The 19,497-nt window shown below is 44.0% G+C and overlaps 1 protein-coding gene across 1 annotated transcript in view; it reads right to left on the bottom strand.

Moving 5' to 3' along the window:
• Positions 1 to 19,497, bottom strand: part of EEA1 (early endosome antigen 1) — a 1,728,461-nt gene that overhangs the window by 413,008 nt on the left and 1,295,956 nt on the right. Inside the window, exon 21 of the mRNA XM_044087190.1 lies at positions 10,447 to 10,548. Within this exon, the coding sequence (XP_043943125.1) occupies positions 10,447 to 10,548 (102 nt within the window). The remainder of the gene's footprint in view (positions 1 to 10,446; positions 10,549 to 19,497) is intronic.

Here is a 19,497-nt window from a genome sequence, read left to right as displayed (position 1 = left end):
GATCAGTGGTGGCACCCCCTTTGTGGAGTGGGATAACTGTTGCTGTGCGCCATTCAGTGGGCACAAAGCCTGATGAGAGGCTATTATTGAACATGGTGCTTAAGTGGGGAGCCAGTTCGTTCTGAAGTTCGTGTAAAATGCAGCCTGGGATGTTGTCTGGTCACATGGATGCTGTGTTTTTGGCATTAGAGAGTGCAGCTTATACCTGCGTAGTTGTGTATAGATATGGGTCCTTTGAGGGGGTAAAGTTAGCACTGAACCTATCTGCCAGAATGTTGGCAATATCAGTTGGTTCTGTAATTTTCGTGCCGTTGTGCTGCAACTCAGAGCAGATCTGGGTGTTGCCACAGAGATTCTTGACATAGCTATAGAATGCTTTGTGGTTGTCCTTAGAATTAGTGGCGATTTTGTTTTCATAGCTAGCTTTGGAGGATCTGATAAGGGATCTCAGCTTCTTACTGACGCTGACCAGGGAGCTCCTCCACTCATGGAATTTTACTCTCTTTTGCAATAGTTTCTTCCTTCTGTTGTACAGTTTGTTTATGGCAGGGGACCACCAGATTGGCTTCCTTTTTTTGGACGATAGCATCTTGGTTCGGTTTGGGATAGCACAATCCATGCACTCGTGTAAGTGCTTACAGAGTTGCAATTGTGTAGGATTCAGCAGTTGTAACTGTATTGTCCGTCTGCATGGGTATCATGAAGTTCACCACTTCTGTCTTAAGAAGCATGAAGTTGGCTTTGGAGAATTTTTTTATTGTGGTTTCCTTAATGGGGGCGGGGGCAGGATGTGGATATCAAGGGTGATTAGCTTATGGTCGGATCGGACCAATAAGGAGGTGACTTCAGCTGTAGAACATCGGTCACTCATTTTGGTAATGACTAGGTCTAGGATATTGTTGCCCCTGGTGGGGGTGTGGATAAGTTGATCCAGAGCATTGGAGTTTATGAATTCCAGAAAGCGTTGAGCTAAGGAGTTGATACATGAGTAGTTTTCCCAGTTAATGGTGGGGTAGTTGAAGTCGCCCATTATTAGGGTGTTTGGTTGAACCCCAATATTTTCCAGTACATCAAGAAAAGAGGAGTGGGAATCCTGGGGTATGGTGAGGGATCTGCAGCAAGCTACAATTTGGATTGCAGTTTTGCCCAGAGTTAGCTGCACTTGGATAATCTCGGATGCATTATGCTGAGCAACTAGCCTGGAGGTGTTGATATCCTTAATGAATATGGACACACCTCCTCCTTTGGTGTTTCGGTCCAGGTTACATGGCCAAAAAGTGTGGTATGAGTTATAGCCTGGTAGTGCAGGGGTGCTCTCTGGAGCCTTGAACCAGGTCTCAGTCACTGCACAGATATAGTTGTTCTCCATTTTAAAGAGTGCCTCGAGTGAGTGCATTTTGAGATTTAGACTTCAAGCATTGGGTAGCATTACCCTCAGTTTTTGCTTGCCTGTTCCTGTTACGGTGGTGAATTTGTTATTTGAACCTTGCCTAAAAACGGCACCATAGGGGCAGCAAGAGCCTTAGCCAGTATCCGGAATCCCAAGGGCGACAGGTACAGGCCACCTGTGGCAAAGCATCGTGGTCTGTCGACCATGTCATCCCAAGCAGACAGATACTGGATCCCCTTAGAATGACACCAGAAGCTTAGACAATTGTTGAAGTCAATCATTTTGTCCTTGTACTGCGGTATAATTCTGGGCTATGGCAGAATGCTACTCAGGGCTAGGGTCACACCTGCCTGGGCTACAAGATCAGAGAGCGCTTCCATGTCTCTTTTCATGTAGTCCAGGGAGGTACGTCTCAGGTCATTCACACCAACATGAACAATGACAGAGTCATATTTGTACTTGTTGTGGAGTGACCTGAGTGCGTGGGTTATGTGGTGGGTCCTGGCACCCGACAGGCAGCTGACAGTAACCTTCTTCTTGTTTAGCCTGGCGAGTGGGACATCAATGTGCCTGACTATAGAGTCACCTATGACTAGTGTGTTGGGTATGTTGTTTTGCCTTATTGGCTGTGTATGAGTGGCACACTGAGTCTGTGGGCTGTGTGTCATTTCGGTTGTGTTGGGGGATGGGGGTTGCTTGCTTTTCTGCTTTGGAGGGCTCTGTTGCTTAGACAGATTATTATTGAGAGCCTCCGCGAATGTTTTTGTGTTACTATGTGTGGATTTTGGTGGTGTAGATTTAATGAGACTATGTGATGAGTGTGGCGTGGTGCAAATGTTTACCTTCTCCTCATGACTGTCAAGTGTCTTGGTTGGAGAGAGCTTTACCTCCAGTTTGGCTAGAAAAGAGCATCTCTCACAGGTTGTAGTGTTGGGTGGTAGGAGGAGAGGGTTGTCTATGTATATGAGGCAATTTTTACATTGCCTCGAGATGCCCAGATTCATCAGATAGACAGGAGAGACCACTGGGAGCTGACCTTTGGACATGCCTGAATAAAAAAACATTTTCCTCTAGATAAGTGAGGAAAGTGAGTGCAAGAGCTGTTTTTCTCTAAGCAAGTGAGAAAAGTAAGTACAAAAACGGTTTTCCTGTAGATAATGAGGAACGTTGAGTGCTATAGTAATTAATAGCTTATTTAGTGCTTACAAGTTCTAAAAAGTGCTGAACACGAATAAGCAAATTTAAGTGCTAAAACTAAGAATCTGTATCTGCACTAGACGAGTTACAGGACAGAAACAAGTGCAAATTCAGGCTTTCAAATCAGAAAGTTGAGAGAGATGGAAGAGATTGCCCAAACGGCCAATAACTACAATTTCTGGGCCAGAACCACTCATGTGGTAGAAAGGTTACCTAGTGCTTACCCACTCCCACTGATAAGCTATAAGGCTTCCCTCCAACACAGAAAGGCTTGGGGGGGCTCAGAAGCTTACATACAGTTCTGGATACAACAAATCTGTATCTGGAACACTAGTTACAGGAAATGTAGGAAAAAAGCTTACAGTTTTTTTTTTTTTTTTTTTTTTTTTTACAGAAAAGTAGCAAAAACAGTAGTAAAAACAATTCCCATGCAGTGCAAGCTAGCACACTTGAGTATGTAGCAATATTAGACCAAACACAGTTAAAAAATGAAATTAAATTAAAAAGGAGTAAAAACAAGTGCAGAATGAGTTTATTAGGTAGAATGTGGTAAAGAGATGAGACTGGGGGTGTGTCCCAGATCAAATCTACAGTGGGACGGGCAACTGCAAAAGCCACCAAATTTAAACTACAAGCCAAAAATGGGGAGGGTGGGGAGAACAAAACAGTTTTTACAGAGATCTAAGCAACAACTAACAGTACAAACTCTAAAACCAAAAAAAATATATACTCAGCTCTGTATATTTGCAGATAGATTGGAAATCAGTCTCTCAGAACAGGGAGACAACAGTTTCAAAAGAGATCTAAGCAACAATTAAACTCTAAAACCAAAAAAAATGCTCCGCTCTGTATATTTGCAAATAGATTGGAAAGCAGTCTCTCAGAACACAGGTTCCAGCAATTAAATGTAGGCTGTTACTAACAGGTCTAATTTTATGCAAGTGATCCTTGAGTTAGATAACACGCAAGCTGTAAAAAACAGTTATACCAACTGAAGACACAGCAGAAAAAATAGGGGTGGGGACAAAGCCTGAGGTGAGGCTATGATTAAACATGACACTTAGATGAGGTGCCAGTTCATTCTGTAGTTCATGTAGTACACAGCCCGGGATGTCATCTGGTCCCATGGATGCTGTATTCTTAGCTTTGGAAAGTGCAGTTTCTACCTGTATAGCAGTGATTACTGGAATTTGGCAATCTTTTGCTATTGAGATGGGCCCTTTAGGGGGTGAGAGGGAGGTAAAGTTGACATTAAATCGATCTGCCAGGATATTGGCAATATCCTTGGGATCAGTATATTTAATGCCATTCTGTTGTAGCTCAGAGCAGATCTGAGCATTGCCATTTAGATTCTTGACATAACTATAGAATGCCTTGTGATTGTCTTTGGAATCTTTGGCAATTTGTTTCAAATTTTACTAGTCATAGACACTGGGGTTACTGAGAGAGAGTTTCTGTTTCTTAGGTTATGTAACTGTATCTGTCAAGTAGCAGACTGGTCCTAGCTAGGGAACTGCATATAATTACATTCACCTGCAGCTAAATTACTAAAAATCAATGTAAGACAAGCCCATGGGTCAGCTTTTCCCCACTTAGTTCATTAACTATTTAAAAATGTATGGCTTATGCTTGAAACTGCATTGACAGATGCTTATCCTTGTAGCTCTGAGCACTGTTGCATCTTATCTATGGATTGGTCATTCTGAACACTTTTTGCAGGTGTGCATTTAGACTTTTTACTGATGGTTTCTGCCGGTGTGCCCCTCTCCTTCACACACTCTTGGACTTATCTAAATTCAGACAAGAGTCATGCTGTATTTTCATGGGCTGGTTTTGAAGAAACTACAGCATTTGCTGCCACTAAGTAAAAAGGGCCCTGTTTAGTTGGATGGAAGGGAACTGGATCACTTTTTGCAGGTAAGTTAATAAAGAATGGTTTTGAAGTTTTTTTGGAAGTGCATACTTTGTGATGTCAAAACAATCTTGTCAAATGTTATGAACAAATGCTGTACACCTTCGTCTACAGTATAGCCTTTGCTAATAACTGGCTGCAGTTAAGCACGTGCAATGTTGGGATGTGTTGTAGTGCTGGCAGGCAAACTAGCCTCTAAATTATCTACCCAACTTAAAAGAAAGTTGACATTTGGAGAAGGGGATTAATAAAAACAGCAAAATAAGCAGAACCTTTTGCTAGCTGTCTATATACCAACACATTCTGTAGAAACCATTTGAAATTCCAAGACCAGCAACTGTGGGTTCCCAAACAGTAAGCATAAATATGCAAAAATAGATGTCAGATATTGTACATCTGACATCAATGCATCTCAGAGTACTACCACCAACTTCAATGTACAGTGATCTTGGAATTAATATTTACAAGGACTGGAAGAGTAGAGGGCTTGCCCCTTCTGCAAAAACATTTATAAAGGGAATAGTGAGTTTCAACATTTGTTGCTCTCCTTTAGGTTTTCTTTTTCATAATTTTGGGGCTCGCAGTTACAGACCTCAGAATTAAAATGGGTAGCTAGATTCTACCAGTACTTCACCTGTTTGGGTGGGGGTTGCCTAAAGGGTTTGTATTACTTTGTTGGTTTCTGCATATTTATGACTCACTGTACGTAGGCACTTGTCACAAGTCAGTTGGCAACTTCCTTTAAAAATTATGTGGGTATCTTATTTTCATTGTGCAAATGAAAGTTTGCCATTATGGTACTGAAAATCTGGAGGGAATGTGTTTTGCAAGTGGTGCAAATATGTACCTCACAGTGCTGATTGGCTGCCACATGAAGAGAACATAAACTTCCTTGTAAGAACATCTCATGTATTCACACTAAGTTTTTTTTATTTTTTATTTTTTTATTTGTAACCACTGCTTTTCTAAAGGTTTGCATACACATTCAATGCACCAGAACAGTTGTCAGCAACATCCTTAAATGATTTTGTTTCCCTACACTTACTGTGCAACTTAAAGCTTCTTACTGAAAAGCAACATGGAATGTACAGGTGGAAGAGGTTGCCTTGCAGTGGGGTTTTGATGCAAAATGTATTGTTATGTAGCTTTTATGTATCATACCTGGATGAGTGTTAGTGAATAATTGCAAAAGCCACTATTGCATCTCGTGCACATTATTGGGGGTGGGTATCTGAGGGATTTGTACTTTGCAGCTCTTAAAACTGTTGACTGCATTTTGTTTTCTATGCCACTACAGCTGTTTTGTACAATTTGTGAAGCAGGTTACAGCTAATACAGTGAAACCAGCAGGTTTTTGAGTTTTTTTCTTTTTGGTCATCAGCCCTAAGCTGAGCATGGTTGACCTCATGAGACCTTTGAGTCATATGAATTTTAGATTCCTGCTGTAAGAACTGAGAACAGCTGAGTGCAAAACCAGTGTTTAGGATCAATAACATGCCATGGATTGGTAAACTACGACCTGCTACTTCTGGAATGGAAGCAGCACAATGCCTCGGTTCTAGATATCTTTTTCCCATTCACTGGAAATATTTAGGACAATTATTTTCACAGCTCCAGTAACTGAACTAATTATATTATTATACCCAAAATGCTCTAGGCATGGTCACATAGGCACACTGTAACCATACATCAGTGTCTGCAGCCTGAACTGTACATTACTCTGTTTCTTCCAAAGGTCTTTAAGACTACAACCAGTATATGAAACCATTTTCTTTAAACCATGTACAAAACGTAATGATGTGATATGTTCTCTCATCCTTATAGCCACAACTACATAAAGTTTAATCCTTGCTCCATTCTTCATACCAATTCATATTTATAATCAAGAAGGTTCTTTTTGATTTTTAACTTCAAAAAATCTAAACATTTACAGATACATTCATTTACTTACAGGAATTTCACATAAAATACAAATTGCCAGAATAGTAGGTCACTAAAGTATCTAAGAAACCTCTTTTTTTTAACTAAGGAAAATGTCCAGGGCTTTAGTATATCTCTAAAATATATCTTCTCATATCAAAGTCCAGATCTAATACAACATTCTTGTATTTTTCACCCTCTTCTATCCATCCTTTTCGGTAAGATGCACTGCTATCAGACTATACAATTTTAACCCTATCAAACTGAATGAAAAACATTTCCAGTACTGCAATCAGTGATTTTATGACAGAAAAGTATAATTCCAGTAGCAAACATGTGAATGGAACCAAGTGCTGCATGTACTGAGACTCTGCAAGACTACTCTGCAAGACACAAGTAGATATGCTGAACTGAAGTCTGTACTTGAGGTATTTAATAAGAATTTCCAATTAACTACAGCTGTAGGTAGTGCTGTGTTTTGAATGGCCCTCTGCTGCACTGGCTACCTTGAGACTTGTTACAACTGTCCAATGCGACTTGTCACATTAATACAAAGTAACCAAATGCCAGCTCGTGTCTGCATTATTTGTAGTGTGGATCTTCAGGGTCCTCCTCCTCCTCTGGGTAATGTCACTAGTATATTGATGCATTGCACTCTTCTTAGTTATATAATGTTAATTGCCACATAGACTCATTGCAACCATATACCACGGTCTGTAGCTTGGACTGTGCAGAGAAAACTCCTGTGGAATCAACTACCTGTTAATGTACTAATGATTCTCCACAATTTCTACTTTGACACCATGAACAAACACCTCAAAACTGTGACTTGTCTAAATCCATGTTGTACCTGTAGTGTCTCAGGTGGGGGTACGTAGGAGATTACTAGGCTAATGGCTTAAGAGCCCTTACAAGCCTAACCAATATTACTCGATTTTACCCAATATATGGCCCCTTGAGGTCAGGATGATGGCACTGGTTCACGCCTATGTGTTGAATGTCTTAGAACTGCCTCTGTCCATAAGGGTCATAAGTGCTACCCCCAAGTGTGAGTTTTCAATTCCCCACCCATTGAGCCAAACTGCATTTGAAAAGGGCTAGGGAAGGGCTCTGCTTAACAGAAATGGGAAGCCTGTTCCAAAGATGGGGTAATCTCTGAGACACACATCTGTCTCCAGCGTTTTTTGAGCTGCTGACTACTTAGTTTAGATCCCTAGACTGAGTGACCCTCTTGCTGTTTGACTTGCGAATGTGCAGCACCTCCATCAGGGCTGGATTTGTGAGTGCCTTCTAGGTCACAATGCTGTATCATCCTCAGATTTGAGTACAATGGCCTGACTTATGAGGTGCAAAACACAGCCTTTCTATACCACTGTGGACAGAGTAAAGGGTTAGGGCTTTTAGTCTGTCCATATATGACATGCTGTTTACACCATACATTTAATTTGTGAGGTCCTCTGAGGTCGCATCAGCTGCTGTAAGTGCCTAGTCAACTACATGCCAAATGATGTACTGTACTTGCTTATTGGTCTAATGAGGACTGCGTACAGGGGGACTATAATTTCCTAGGATCTGGATGCCATACCTTTACTTATAAGTTCTTCCACATAGGACTTCCTCACCACTCTGGACACATGGTGGTCAAAGTTCAGGCTACTGTCTTTCTGTGTACCTAGATCTCTCACATCTGAGTCTACTCTTGGCGTATGCTGTTGATGTTTTAATCTGCAGGGGTATCGGCCTTCCCAAAGGGTATGATAATGAATTTTTTCCACATTTAGTTTTAGGCCATGGTTCTGGCCCCAATCATTTGTATGATCTAGACATTCCTGAAGGATATCTACATTGTTATGAGGACTCAATAATTGCCTCCAGCATGAGCTTGTCAGAAAACTTTGTCATCCAGAGCCTTCCACATTAGCCTTGACTTTACAGAAGAGGTCCAAGCACCGAGCCCTGTGTCACACTACCAGTAAATGGCATCTTGCTGGATCTGGATTCATCGACTTTAACCAGGTGTCCTCTCCATGACCCAACTGGCTATCCATCTGGAGACATAGGAATTTATGCCCAGTTTTGAGAGCTTACTTATAATCCCTGAGTGGGGAATTATGTCAAATGCCTTGGCCAGGTCAGTATAGGTGGTATGTACTATTACCCTCATCCATGGCCTTTGTGACTTTCTAACGAAATCCAGCAGGTTCAGTTGGCATGACCTGCCCTTGACAAAGCCAAATTGGGTCAGGTTCAGTGTTTGGAGGTTTCCTGTGTTATTATTATCAGGTTCATAATTATTCTTTCCATGGCCTTGCATACAAGACTAGTTAAACTTATGGATCTGTAAATTCCTGGATCAGTAAGTGGTCCCCCTTTATGTAGAGGGATGACTGTTGCTGTCCACTCCACTCTACTGGGACAAAGCCAGTCCATATGTTGTGGTTAAACATAGATCCTACTGGGCCTGATAAGTCCTGTTGTAAGCTGTTTAAGAGGCACCCTGGTATACTGGCAGGCCCCACTGATGATGTGGTTTTAGCTTTAGACACTGCAGTGGCAAACTCTTCTTTAGTGACAACTGGCAATGAAGTGGTAGAAGGTATTTCTTGGGAGAGAACTGGGGGTGATGGGGAGGTGAAATATGAGATGAATTTATCAGCCAGCAGATTTGCTATAAATTCTGGCTGAGTAAAGATAATGCCATCTACAAATAATTCCTCACATTGTTGGGTGTTGCCCTTAAGACTGTGGACATAACTAAAAATGCCTTATGCCTATCCTTAGCTTTGGCGGCTATTTTTACTTCAAAGTCTGCTTTCAGAGACATGACTAGTTCTCCTGATTCGCTTGTTCAGACAAGAGAGGGACTTTTTGCTCTGATGTGCACATTCCCTCTTACTGGAAAGAATTTTCTTTCTTTTACAGTGCAACCTATTAATACCAGGGATCCATCAAGGTGGCTTGTTTTTGTGGCTTGACCTGGGTTTATTTTGGTCTAGTACTGACGTTTCTATGTAGTTATTTATATGGTAGTATAGGGCTTTGTGTATGTCTCTGCATACGCTTTTATTTTCTGGATTTGAGGGAGCTTGGAAACTAGCTATGCCATCCCTTAATAGGGGGATAATTTACCTCAGAGAGGTTTTACAGTTTTTGGGGTTAGGTAGTGGGGAGGGGGTAGTTTTACCTTTATTTCAAGGGAGACTGCTTTGTGATCTGATCTTACAAGTGAGGACATCACATTTGGGTGTGCAGTGCTCTCCCATACTTGTGAGTACCAGATCTAGGATATTTATTCCCCTAGCAGGAGTACAGACTAGCTGCTTTAGGGCATTTGAATTTACAAAGGTAACAAATCTTTTAGGCCTGCATCTTAGTGGTCATGTATGCCTCCCAATTAATGGAGGGGTACTTACAATCACCCATGAGTAAGGTACTGAGCTAGATGATGAGCGATTCTAATTACTTCAGATATGATGTATGGGTTTCCTGGTTCATTGTGGGGGACCTGTAGCTACCAAGAATATGGTAATGGATTTTTTCCCATGGTTAGTTGGATATGGAGTAGCTCAAGCATGCAATATGGTTTGACCAGCCTTGAGGTGTACTTAGCCATATGTAGATAGATATGCCTCTGCCTTTTGCTCTTTCATGTTCATTGGGTGGTCAGAACATATGAAAGATGCTATAGCCATGCACTGCTGGAGTGCTTTCTGTAGCTGTGAACCATACTTCAGGAACTGAGATGTTAGCATTCTCCAGTCTGAGGAAAGCTTCCAGGAGAGCAACATACAGTTTCTGTTCAGAGAGACAATGTATAATTTCAAAAATGATGGCTCACTCCTGACCATCACTGCAGATGTTAATTCCCCATCTGTGCCACTGGGCTGATTATTTCTCTTCTGCTATTCTCTTTACAGATTAAAATGTGCAACAATTTAAATCAAAACATATAAATGAGTCTGAAAATACAACACTGACATTTTACTGTGACCAAATACTTGCTATTCCGAGTTGGGAAAATTCTCACCTCTTCTTTCTTCTGCAGAGAACTTTCAAGCTGATTTATTTCCTTAACTGCAGATTTTACTTTCTTTTCCAGTTCATCCTTAACCTGAAGATGAGATTTTTCCTAAAGAAACAAAAGCAAAGTTGTTAGAAAGATAGCTATCCCACAGCCAAAGAAGACATCCTCCAGATGACTGTTCAACTATTAATTTAGAATTCTTTCAAAATTTAATATTGATTACTAGTATGCCCACTGTCTGAATGTGGCATAAACGTGTTTTGTCTTAAAATATGAAAAACCAGTATTAAAAAAACAAAAGCAACCTGTAGCAGACAAAGTACACAAAAAGAAAAAAGCTCCAAGTCATCAGACTGGCACCAAACAGAAAATATTTACCATTTAGCCAAATAAGATTTTGTACTTCTAATCTAAATAGTGTAGTTCATTTTCTTCTAGATTGCATGTCACACACAATCTGCACACAAACATAGACTTGTTAGCATTTATGCTTTGAGATGAAAATTAAGTCTACTGCAGAAGACAGACATCCAGATAAGGGCAATGATGAACACCTATGATTCTGAGTTAAGCGAATACTGAGCTGAGCACTTCATAAATAATATAAAGCAGAAAAGTCAGATGTCAAGGAAGTAAATTAGAAATGCCATTTCCTCGCTAAAACGTAAGAAACTTTTCATGGGAACTCAAAGTGGAACATGCAAGCAGCGTACTACACATGTACAGTTGAAATCCAGGCCACCTGTTGCAGAAGGACAGAAGCTGTTGCAAACAATGTTTTAGCCCTTCCCATCAACTGACCATCAAACCTCCTCAATTGGGTTCACACCCATTCAATCCTTTGTTGTGAGGAGTCCTCAGAACCAAGTATGTGACAGACTACCAGAAAAGTGGTCATTAATGCTGCCATAAGGGTTGCTTGTGTCCTTGCTGGCATCACTATTATGAGGATAAATGAATGCCTTAACGCCACCTCCTAAGTGTGTGTGGGCAGGTAATTACCCACATCATCATTATGAGGATGTATAAAGCCTTCCACCTTCAAGTGCATGCTCCTTTGCACTTGTTAGTAAGGGCTACCGCCAGTGTTTTTCTGAGCCAAAATTCTGCCCCCATGAGCTTACATAACGGTATCCCTGCTCCAATGGATTGTTGCATGTGTCTTGCTCCACCCTTTCCCCAAGGAGAACACCACCCACACTCCCCTCTCTTTTCCTTGTTTCTGAAATTCTGAACTCTCTTCCTGTCTAGTAAATGTGAAAAAAGCAGTATGACGGCTGACTGGGGAAGTGTACAAAAGGAACATATTTTTGAAACTGGATATTCCTGATGACGTGCTGTATGGAGGAAGTGGTCTCCAAATCAACTGAAGGTATACTTACCTCAAAGTTGATTTTATTACACAAGTGAAGGTTGCAAAGGGCAAACCCTTTGCACAGGAAACAATTTTTGCGTGGGTGTCATTCTTTTTTTTTTTTTTTTACTTAAATTACATTGATACAACTGCCATTCTCAATAGTACCTTAAGTTCCATTGGGAAACTGCAGGAACTTTTAGTTATGTACTTACCATAACTTCGGATGTATGGGATCCATCTCGCCTACATTCATAACTGATGGGCTCGGAGCCGATCCATAGGCTCCGACTCGGCCAACTAGTTCACTAGAACAAAGTCTCTTATTGGCTGGGCTACTCCCTATCCCAGGATGCACTACACCTGCTTCCCCAGATCTTGTTTGTTCGCTTTCATACATACATGCAAACACAGAAAAAAAATAGTAGTCACTACAACCAACTAAAGTTCTTCAAGAGAAGATCTCCAAATGGAACTACATCTTCTCTAAATCCCAATGGAAGGGGGAAGGAGGGTGGGTATGTATGAATGTAGGCGAGATGGATCCCATACATCCGAAGTTATGGTAAGTACATAACTAAAAAATGTAATGGGATCCTATCTCGCCTACATTCATAACTGATGGGACAGCGTCCCTAGCACCTAAATCCCGGGTGGCTCATTGGAAAACACTCCTGAGAACTGTGGAACCAAAGGAAGCCCTGCCTCGAGACACCAGATCCAATTTGTAATGAGAAATGAAAGTGTGCGGAGAAGTCCAGGTAGCCGCAGCACAAATATCATCTATTGATAATTTGGAGTGAAAAGCTACAGAAGTAGCTATTGCCCTGGTAGAATGAGCCTTGACTGGAAAGGGAAGCTCTTTGTTAGCCTGTGAATAAATGAAAGAGATACAATCCTTAATCCATTTAGCTATGGAGGTTTTAGCTACTGGTTGACTCAATTTGTTTATTGCAAAGGAAACAAACAGTTGATTTGATTTCCGCGTCTGAGCGGTTCTATTCAAATAAAAACGCAGTTGTCTATGGACGTCCAATTGATGAAAGATATATTCTGCGTTATTAGAGAACTCTGGAAAAATACAGGGAGCTCTATAGTTTGTTGAATACAGAAAGAAGAAGCTACCTTTGGTAAAAAGGAGGGATTTAATTTCAAGGACACTCTATGTTTGTGAAAAATCAAATAGGGAGGATCAGAACAAAGAGCTTGAAGTTCTGAAACCCGCCTGGCCGAAGTTATGGCCACTAAAAAGGCCGTTTTCCAGGACAGAAATTTCAAATCGCAGGTAGCAGCTGGTTCGAAAGGGCGGGCAGTTAAGGCAGCAAGAACCAGATTTAGGTCCCAAGGGGGGACAGGGTGAGATATTGGAGGCCTAAGGAGCCATGCTCCTTTAAGGAAAGCCTTACAAAGTTTGTGAGACATCAATGAAGGTTCAACAGAAGCATGAAAATTAGAGATAGCCGCTAGCTGAACCTTAATCGTGGAAACTGAAGAGCCCAACTGAAAAAGAGAGGCCAAGAAATTCAGAACCTCCGATACTGGGGCAGTAAGGGGGTCTATACCTCGTTGCTGAGCCCAGAAGGCGAACCTTTTCCACTTGCTGGAATAAAGTCTGACAGTGGAAGGTTTATGAGAAGAAGATATGTGGATCACCCCCGGAGAAAGGGAATTATCTCTGACTAAGGATGGAAGTGGAGTAACCATGCCGCCAACTTCAATGACCTGAGAGACGGGTGAAGTCGTCCTGACTGATGAGTCAACAGGTCCGGCACTGGGTCCAAAAACCATGGACCTTCTATCGCATGCCTCTGTAGGAAAGGAAACCAAACTTGACGAGGCCAGTGCGGGGCAATCAAAATCATCTCGCTCTCCAGGTAAATGGCCTTCTGTATCACCCTCGGTAGGAGGGGAACCGGAGGGAAGGCATAAAGAAGACCGGGGGGCCAAATGTGGGTCAGAGCGTCCCTGGGAATCTGTCCCTGGGAGGGGATCAGCGTGAAGAACTCTCTGCACTTCGCATTGTGGGGGCTGGCAAACAGGTCGCAGCAAGGGAGGCCCCATTTGGCGAAGATTTTCGCAGCCACTCTCTGGTTGAGGGACCACTCGTGGGGTAACAGGATGGTCCTGCTTAATCTGTCCGCAATCACATTGGATTTCCCCGGTATGTGCGTTGCCACTAGAAAGCAGTTGGTAGCTACCGCCCAGTGCCAAAGTCTCATGGCTTCTCTGCACAGTGGGTAAGACCTGGTTCCACCTTGCTTGTTTATATACCAAACCACCGACATGTTGTCGGATAGGATAGCAATCGGACCTTGCGGGACAGCGTGATGGAGAGCTTGAAGTACCAAAAAAAACGCTCTCATTTCCAGGATATTGATATGCAAATGCGTGGAAAAACCGCTCTCATTTCCAGGATATTGATATGCAAATGCGTTTCCTGGATTTACCATGTGCCTTGGACCGACCTGTCCAGGTAATGACCCCCCCACCCTACATGGGAGGCGTCCGTGGTCACAGTGGCAACAGGGGGTTGAGGGATAAAGGGTCGCCCCTGGTCGAGATTGGATTGGAGGAGCCACCAACGCAGATCCCGACGGCAACTCTCCGTGATCATGACTAAATGGTTCAAGGGGAGTTCCTGATAGGACCACTGAACCGATAGGAGCCATTGCAAAATTCGCATGTGAAGTCTGGCTAAGGGGACTAGGAGTATAGTTGACGCCATCGAGCCCAACAGTTGTAGGATCAGATGGGCCGGAGCTCTTGATAGGGGGAGACAGGATTTGATTTGGTTTTGCAGAACCTGAATTCTTGCCGCCGGTAAGAAGGCGCACATCCTTTTTGTATCTAAGTCTGCGCCTATAAAAGTAATACGCTGAGATGGCTGTAGTACAGATTTTTGCCAATTGAACGTAATCCCCAAGAAACGGCCCAAGGTGAACGTGGCGTTGAGCGCCTGAAATAGTAGATGCTCGGAGGTGGCAGTAAGGAGCCAGTCGTCCAGATATGGAAAAACTTGGAATCCTAGACTCCTCAGGTGAGCAGTCACCACTGCCAGACACTTGGTGAACACCCTGGGGGCTGTGGTGAGACCAAAGGGCAGTGCTCGGAATTGGAAATGACTGACTCCGAGGCGGAAGCGTAAGTGTCTCCTGGACTCTTGAGCTATCAGAATGTGATAGTAAGCGTCCTGGAGATCTATGGAGCACATCCATGCATCCTTCTCCAGCAGTGGAAGAATGGATTGAAGGGTGACCATTCGGAATTTGGACTTTTCCACAAAACGATTCAATGAACTGAGGTCCAAAATGGACCTGAAGTCCCCTGTCTTTTTTGGCACCAAAAATAATCTTGAGTAAGTTCCTGATCCGATCTGGTCGGTGGGGACAGGCTGGATGGCTCCTTTTTTTAGCAGCTTTGAAATCTCTATTGCTGCCTGATCCCGCTGACTGGGTGGCACGTCCAGGATTACCCTTAAGGAAAGGGGGGGCTTGTTGAAGGGGATGAGATAGCCTCCGGTAATAATCCAAAGCACCCACTGATCGCTTGTTATAGATTCCCAAGCTTGTGGGTGCTCCGCAAAATGACCCCCGACTGGCTCCGGAGCTGCACAGTCGGGCAACAACTCAGGGACGCTGATTGTAGGAAGAACCAAGAAAGGAATCATGGTCTCCAGAATTACGGGGGCCTCTGCCGCCTCTGGGGCGGCGTCTTCCTGAATCCCCCCCCCCCTGCCTCTGGAGGGGGAATCACTGGGCGGCGTCTTCCTGAATTCCCCCCCCCCTGCCTCTGGAGGGGGAATCACTGGGTGGAGTAGGGAAAGACCTCTGAGATTTTCCGAACCACATTTTCCCTCCTCTCTGGACCTTGGGGTAAGGCCTAGAAGGAGCGGAAAAGCGGGCCACAATGGCAGTCAAGGTCTTGCCCTCCTGCTCGCACCGAGTTAGTGTGTCCTTCACCTTGGGTCCAAACAAAGATGACCCATCAAAGGGGGTGTCGGCGAAGGAAGACTTGAAGGCCTCCGCAAATGAACACAAGCGTAACCAGGCGTGTCTCCTGAGGGCTACGCCTGTTCCCACTGCTCTACTAGCCCCTTCGGCCGCATACGAAATGAGCCTCATGGACGAGTTTACAATGGAGAACAAGGTAGTCATCTGGGCGCCAACAGTAGGGGCTAGCGCCTCAGGTAGATTACCAGTGAGGGAGTCACTTAGCTCTTTAAGGAGGTCCCTTTGGAGCCTGGTAAAATGACATAAATAGTTCAGCGACCGTAAGGTAAAGGCCGCTGAAGACAGGGTACGCTTCCCGTACCTATCCATGCTCCTGGAATCCTTATTAGGAGGGTGGATAGACGTTGAAGCCTCTGCCACGTCCTGCTGTGTGGCAGAAGCCACCACCATAGCATCTACGGGAACACCTTTCGTCAGAAATTCCTTCTGGGGGGGGGGGGGCTGAAAGAAACTTATTAGGTCTCGCAGGCACCGGTTCCACAGAATCAGGGTGTTGCCACGCCCTTCGAGAAACCAAATCAAGGAGTTCATCGAAGGGCGGAGACACCCAGGAGGCGGAAGGCTGGGCCCCGAAGGCCTTGAGGAAGACCGACTCCTCAGCTGAAGGGGTTTTGGCCTGCCAATCTCCTCTCTGTCTCAGAATCTCCAGGATATCTGAGAAAGAGATATCATCCGAAGATGATTTGGGGGACCCTTCCGCATCATCGAGGTCAGTATCCGATGTAACAGACTCATCTTGGGAGTCCATGTGCTTCCTCTTGCACAATTTCTTCCGTGGGGGCTCGTCCGAAGCAGTTTCGGACGGACCCCCCGGAAGAAGGGAACCCCCAATGGGGGTATCCACAGGCCCTGGGGCCCTGCTGCCGGGGGACTGCAACACAGCAGAAGCACCAGTCTCCAGGTCTAGGGACGGTGAGGTAGAAGCCTGCTGAGCCGGCAAGGGCATGGCCAGCATGCTCCTCATGGCCTCAAAGGCCGGACCTCCAGACTCCATGGAGATCACTGGTCTAGAGGCCACGATGGCACTGGGAATTCCAGCAGCCGATGCTCCGAGGGGAAGACTAGGCACCGAAGCACCCAGCCCCAAAGTGTTCCCTTCGGGCCCGGCTGAGGAAGTCCCAGTACCAAACCCTGAACCCGAGGACAGGGTAGGAACCATAGTCGGTGCCGACAGACCTCGAAGGGGTCTCGGTTCCGACCGTATGGCTCCGCACTGCTCCACCATCACCGACTCCAACGGCTCCGAGGAGGTTGGAGGAGGAATCGAATGTTTCGGAGGGGGGATCGGCTCCGAAGCCAACTGGGCTGGAGCCGAGACCATTTGAGCAAAAACTGGAGACTGGAAAAGCCTCTGTATCACCCTATCCAGATCCGAATCAGAAAGTTTTGAAGATTTAGAGGAGGTAGACAGACGAGAAGACTTTCCTCTCGGCTCCGAGAGAGTAGAGGACCGGCTCCGAAAGGGCTCCAACACTATCGGCGCCGATTCCACCACAGCATGGACCACCATCGGCGCCGAAGGAGCTTTTTGCTTCGGAGCCGAGGGGGAAGAGTCTGAGCTGCACACCTCCACCGGCTCCGAAACCATTGGAACCGATGGAGGTGATTTGCCTCTCGATACTCCAACCTGCGGCTCCAGAAGTAATGGAGCCGAGGAAAGAGGCATCGAGGCAGACCCTTCGACCCTTGGCCCCGAAGTCAGTGGAGCCGAGGAAGAAGAGGTCGACTTTTGCTTTTTAGCAGTCGGTTCCGAGGGACTTGTCGGAGCCGACGATCTTTTCTTTTTAGAGGTAACAGGAGAATCTAAAGCTTCCTCGAAAGAGGGCTTAATAAGGCCCTTCAAGATCAGTTTATTTTTGCGCTCTTGGAGAACCCTAGAGGAGAAAGCATGACAAACACTACATGTCTCCTGTAGATGTTTAGGCCCTAAACAATACACGCATATTGAGTGACTGTCTGTTATAGACATTTTGTAATTGCACCGAGTGCATTTTTTAAATCCTGACTTCTGCTCTTTAGACATTGTACATTAAGAAAGGTAGTCTAAAAACAAAAGGTTAGCGCCAACTGTAGAGCGCGAGAAATAAGGCACGAGCTCTTGAGAGGGAGATTTACCTCACAAGAGAACACAGTAAGCACGCACAACAACAATAACAACGGGGAAAAGCCCTCTAATTTAAACGGGCTTAGCCCGAAGAAAAATAATAACACAAACTCTCAAAAGTAGGGCAAAGACCCTCTAACTTAAATGGGCCTTGCCCGACAACGACAAAGAATACCAGTAAATCACTTCACACACAAAAAAGTTATCAAAGACACAAATTACAGAGAGTAGCTGTTAAAACAGCTGTTTTTAACAATTTTCAGAAGAAAAACCCCAAGGTCAAAGACCAGTAAAGGTAAAAGAAACCACTTAGCTCCAGCCAAGTCGAGACCACGTCCAGCTTGTAAAGCGGCAAATGAGATCTGGGGAAGCAGGTGTAGTGCATCCTGGGATAGGGAGTAGCCCAGCCAATAAGAGACTTCGTTCTAGTGAACTAGTTGGCCGAGTCGGAGCCGATGGATCGGCTCCGAGCCCATCAGTTATGAATGTAGGCGAGATAGGATCCCATTACATCACACTGACGCAGAGACAGATCATGGTGAAAAGTCAAACGGGGCTCTAGACAGGGGTAATGGATCAGTTCCCCCATAGCCGTCCCAGTGTCCCATTACTTGGCTATTTCTCCCCAGTTACCATAAGCACTGTTCAAACCTGTAGTATGCATATTGTTTTCTTCTTCACTTCTACAATGATTACAGATAGTTGGATTTAATTCAAAACTTTTATTTCAGATTTTATAGCACAAATACTGGTAGCAATTTGCTACACAAAACAACAGTCTCACAATGAAAACAGACTTAGCACGAGCAACAGTAAACTCTGCCCTTGAAACTCACATTCAATGAAACCGAAACCTCTGCTCTTGAAACTCACATTCAATGAAAGCGCATTGATACTTACATTCGTGGAAAATGCATCTGGCCAGTGGTGGATTAAGTGCACATTTGGGCTGTTTTCAAACCATCGGCCCTCTGCACACACTTTTAGGACCATGCCTAAATGCATAAATACATGTGTTCTTTGATTCACCATCCTGATTGTATAAAATTAGATTCCTTGTTTACTATAACACCATTTATTAGAGCATGTTTTCAATTTGTAGTTTTGAACATTTTTCCAGTAAGCAATAAAACAAAATGTGTTAACCAATACTGACAAAATACCCACTTCAGAACATTTCAACCATAAACGACAACTCAAACTGCTGTCATTATAACCCACCAATATTATGTTTGCCAGACATCCCTATTTGAGCGGAACTGTCCTGAGATCAGCAGCCCAATCCGGAGTCCCACACTGCCTGTTAAAATCCCGGTGAAACAGGCTATTTGTGATTTTTGATTGGCTCGTATACCAGCATACGAGCCAATCAAAGAAGCCACTTCTGTGTAATGTGGAACATCTGGTTAATTTCACATTGAAGAGATCTGTAACTAATGAAGGGGCTGCTGCTGGCAAACAACTTTACATTTCAGTGTTTCATCTACAAATTACAGTGCCTGCCACCTTTGAAGAATACATTGACTATGTTACATTAAAAAAAATCAGTGTGTGCTGATATGCAATAGGCATCACCTGGCAAACCA

Source organism: Protopterus annectens, chromosome 11.part0, assembly GCF_019279795.1.
Source record: "Protopterus annectens isolate FY-2018-M chromosome 11.part0, PAN1.0, whole genome shotgun sequence".
Lineage (NCBI taxonomy): Eukaryota > Metazoa > Chordata > Ceratodontiformes > Protopteridae > Protopterus > Protopterus annectens.
The sequence above is the reverse complement of the archived record's forward strand: the minus strand, read 5'-3'. Positions and strand labels throughout refer to the sequence as shown.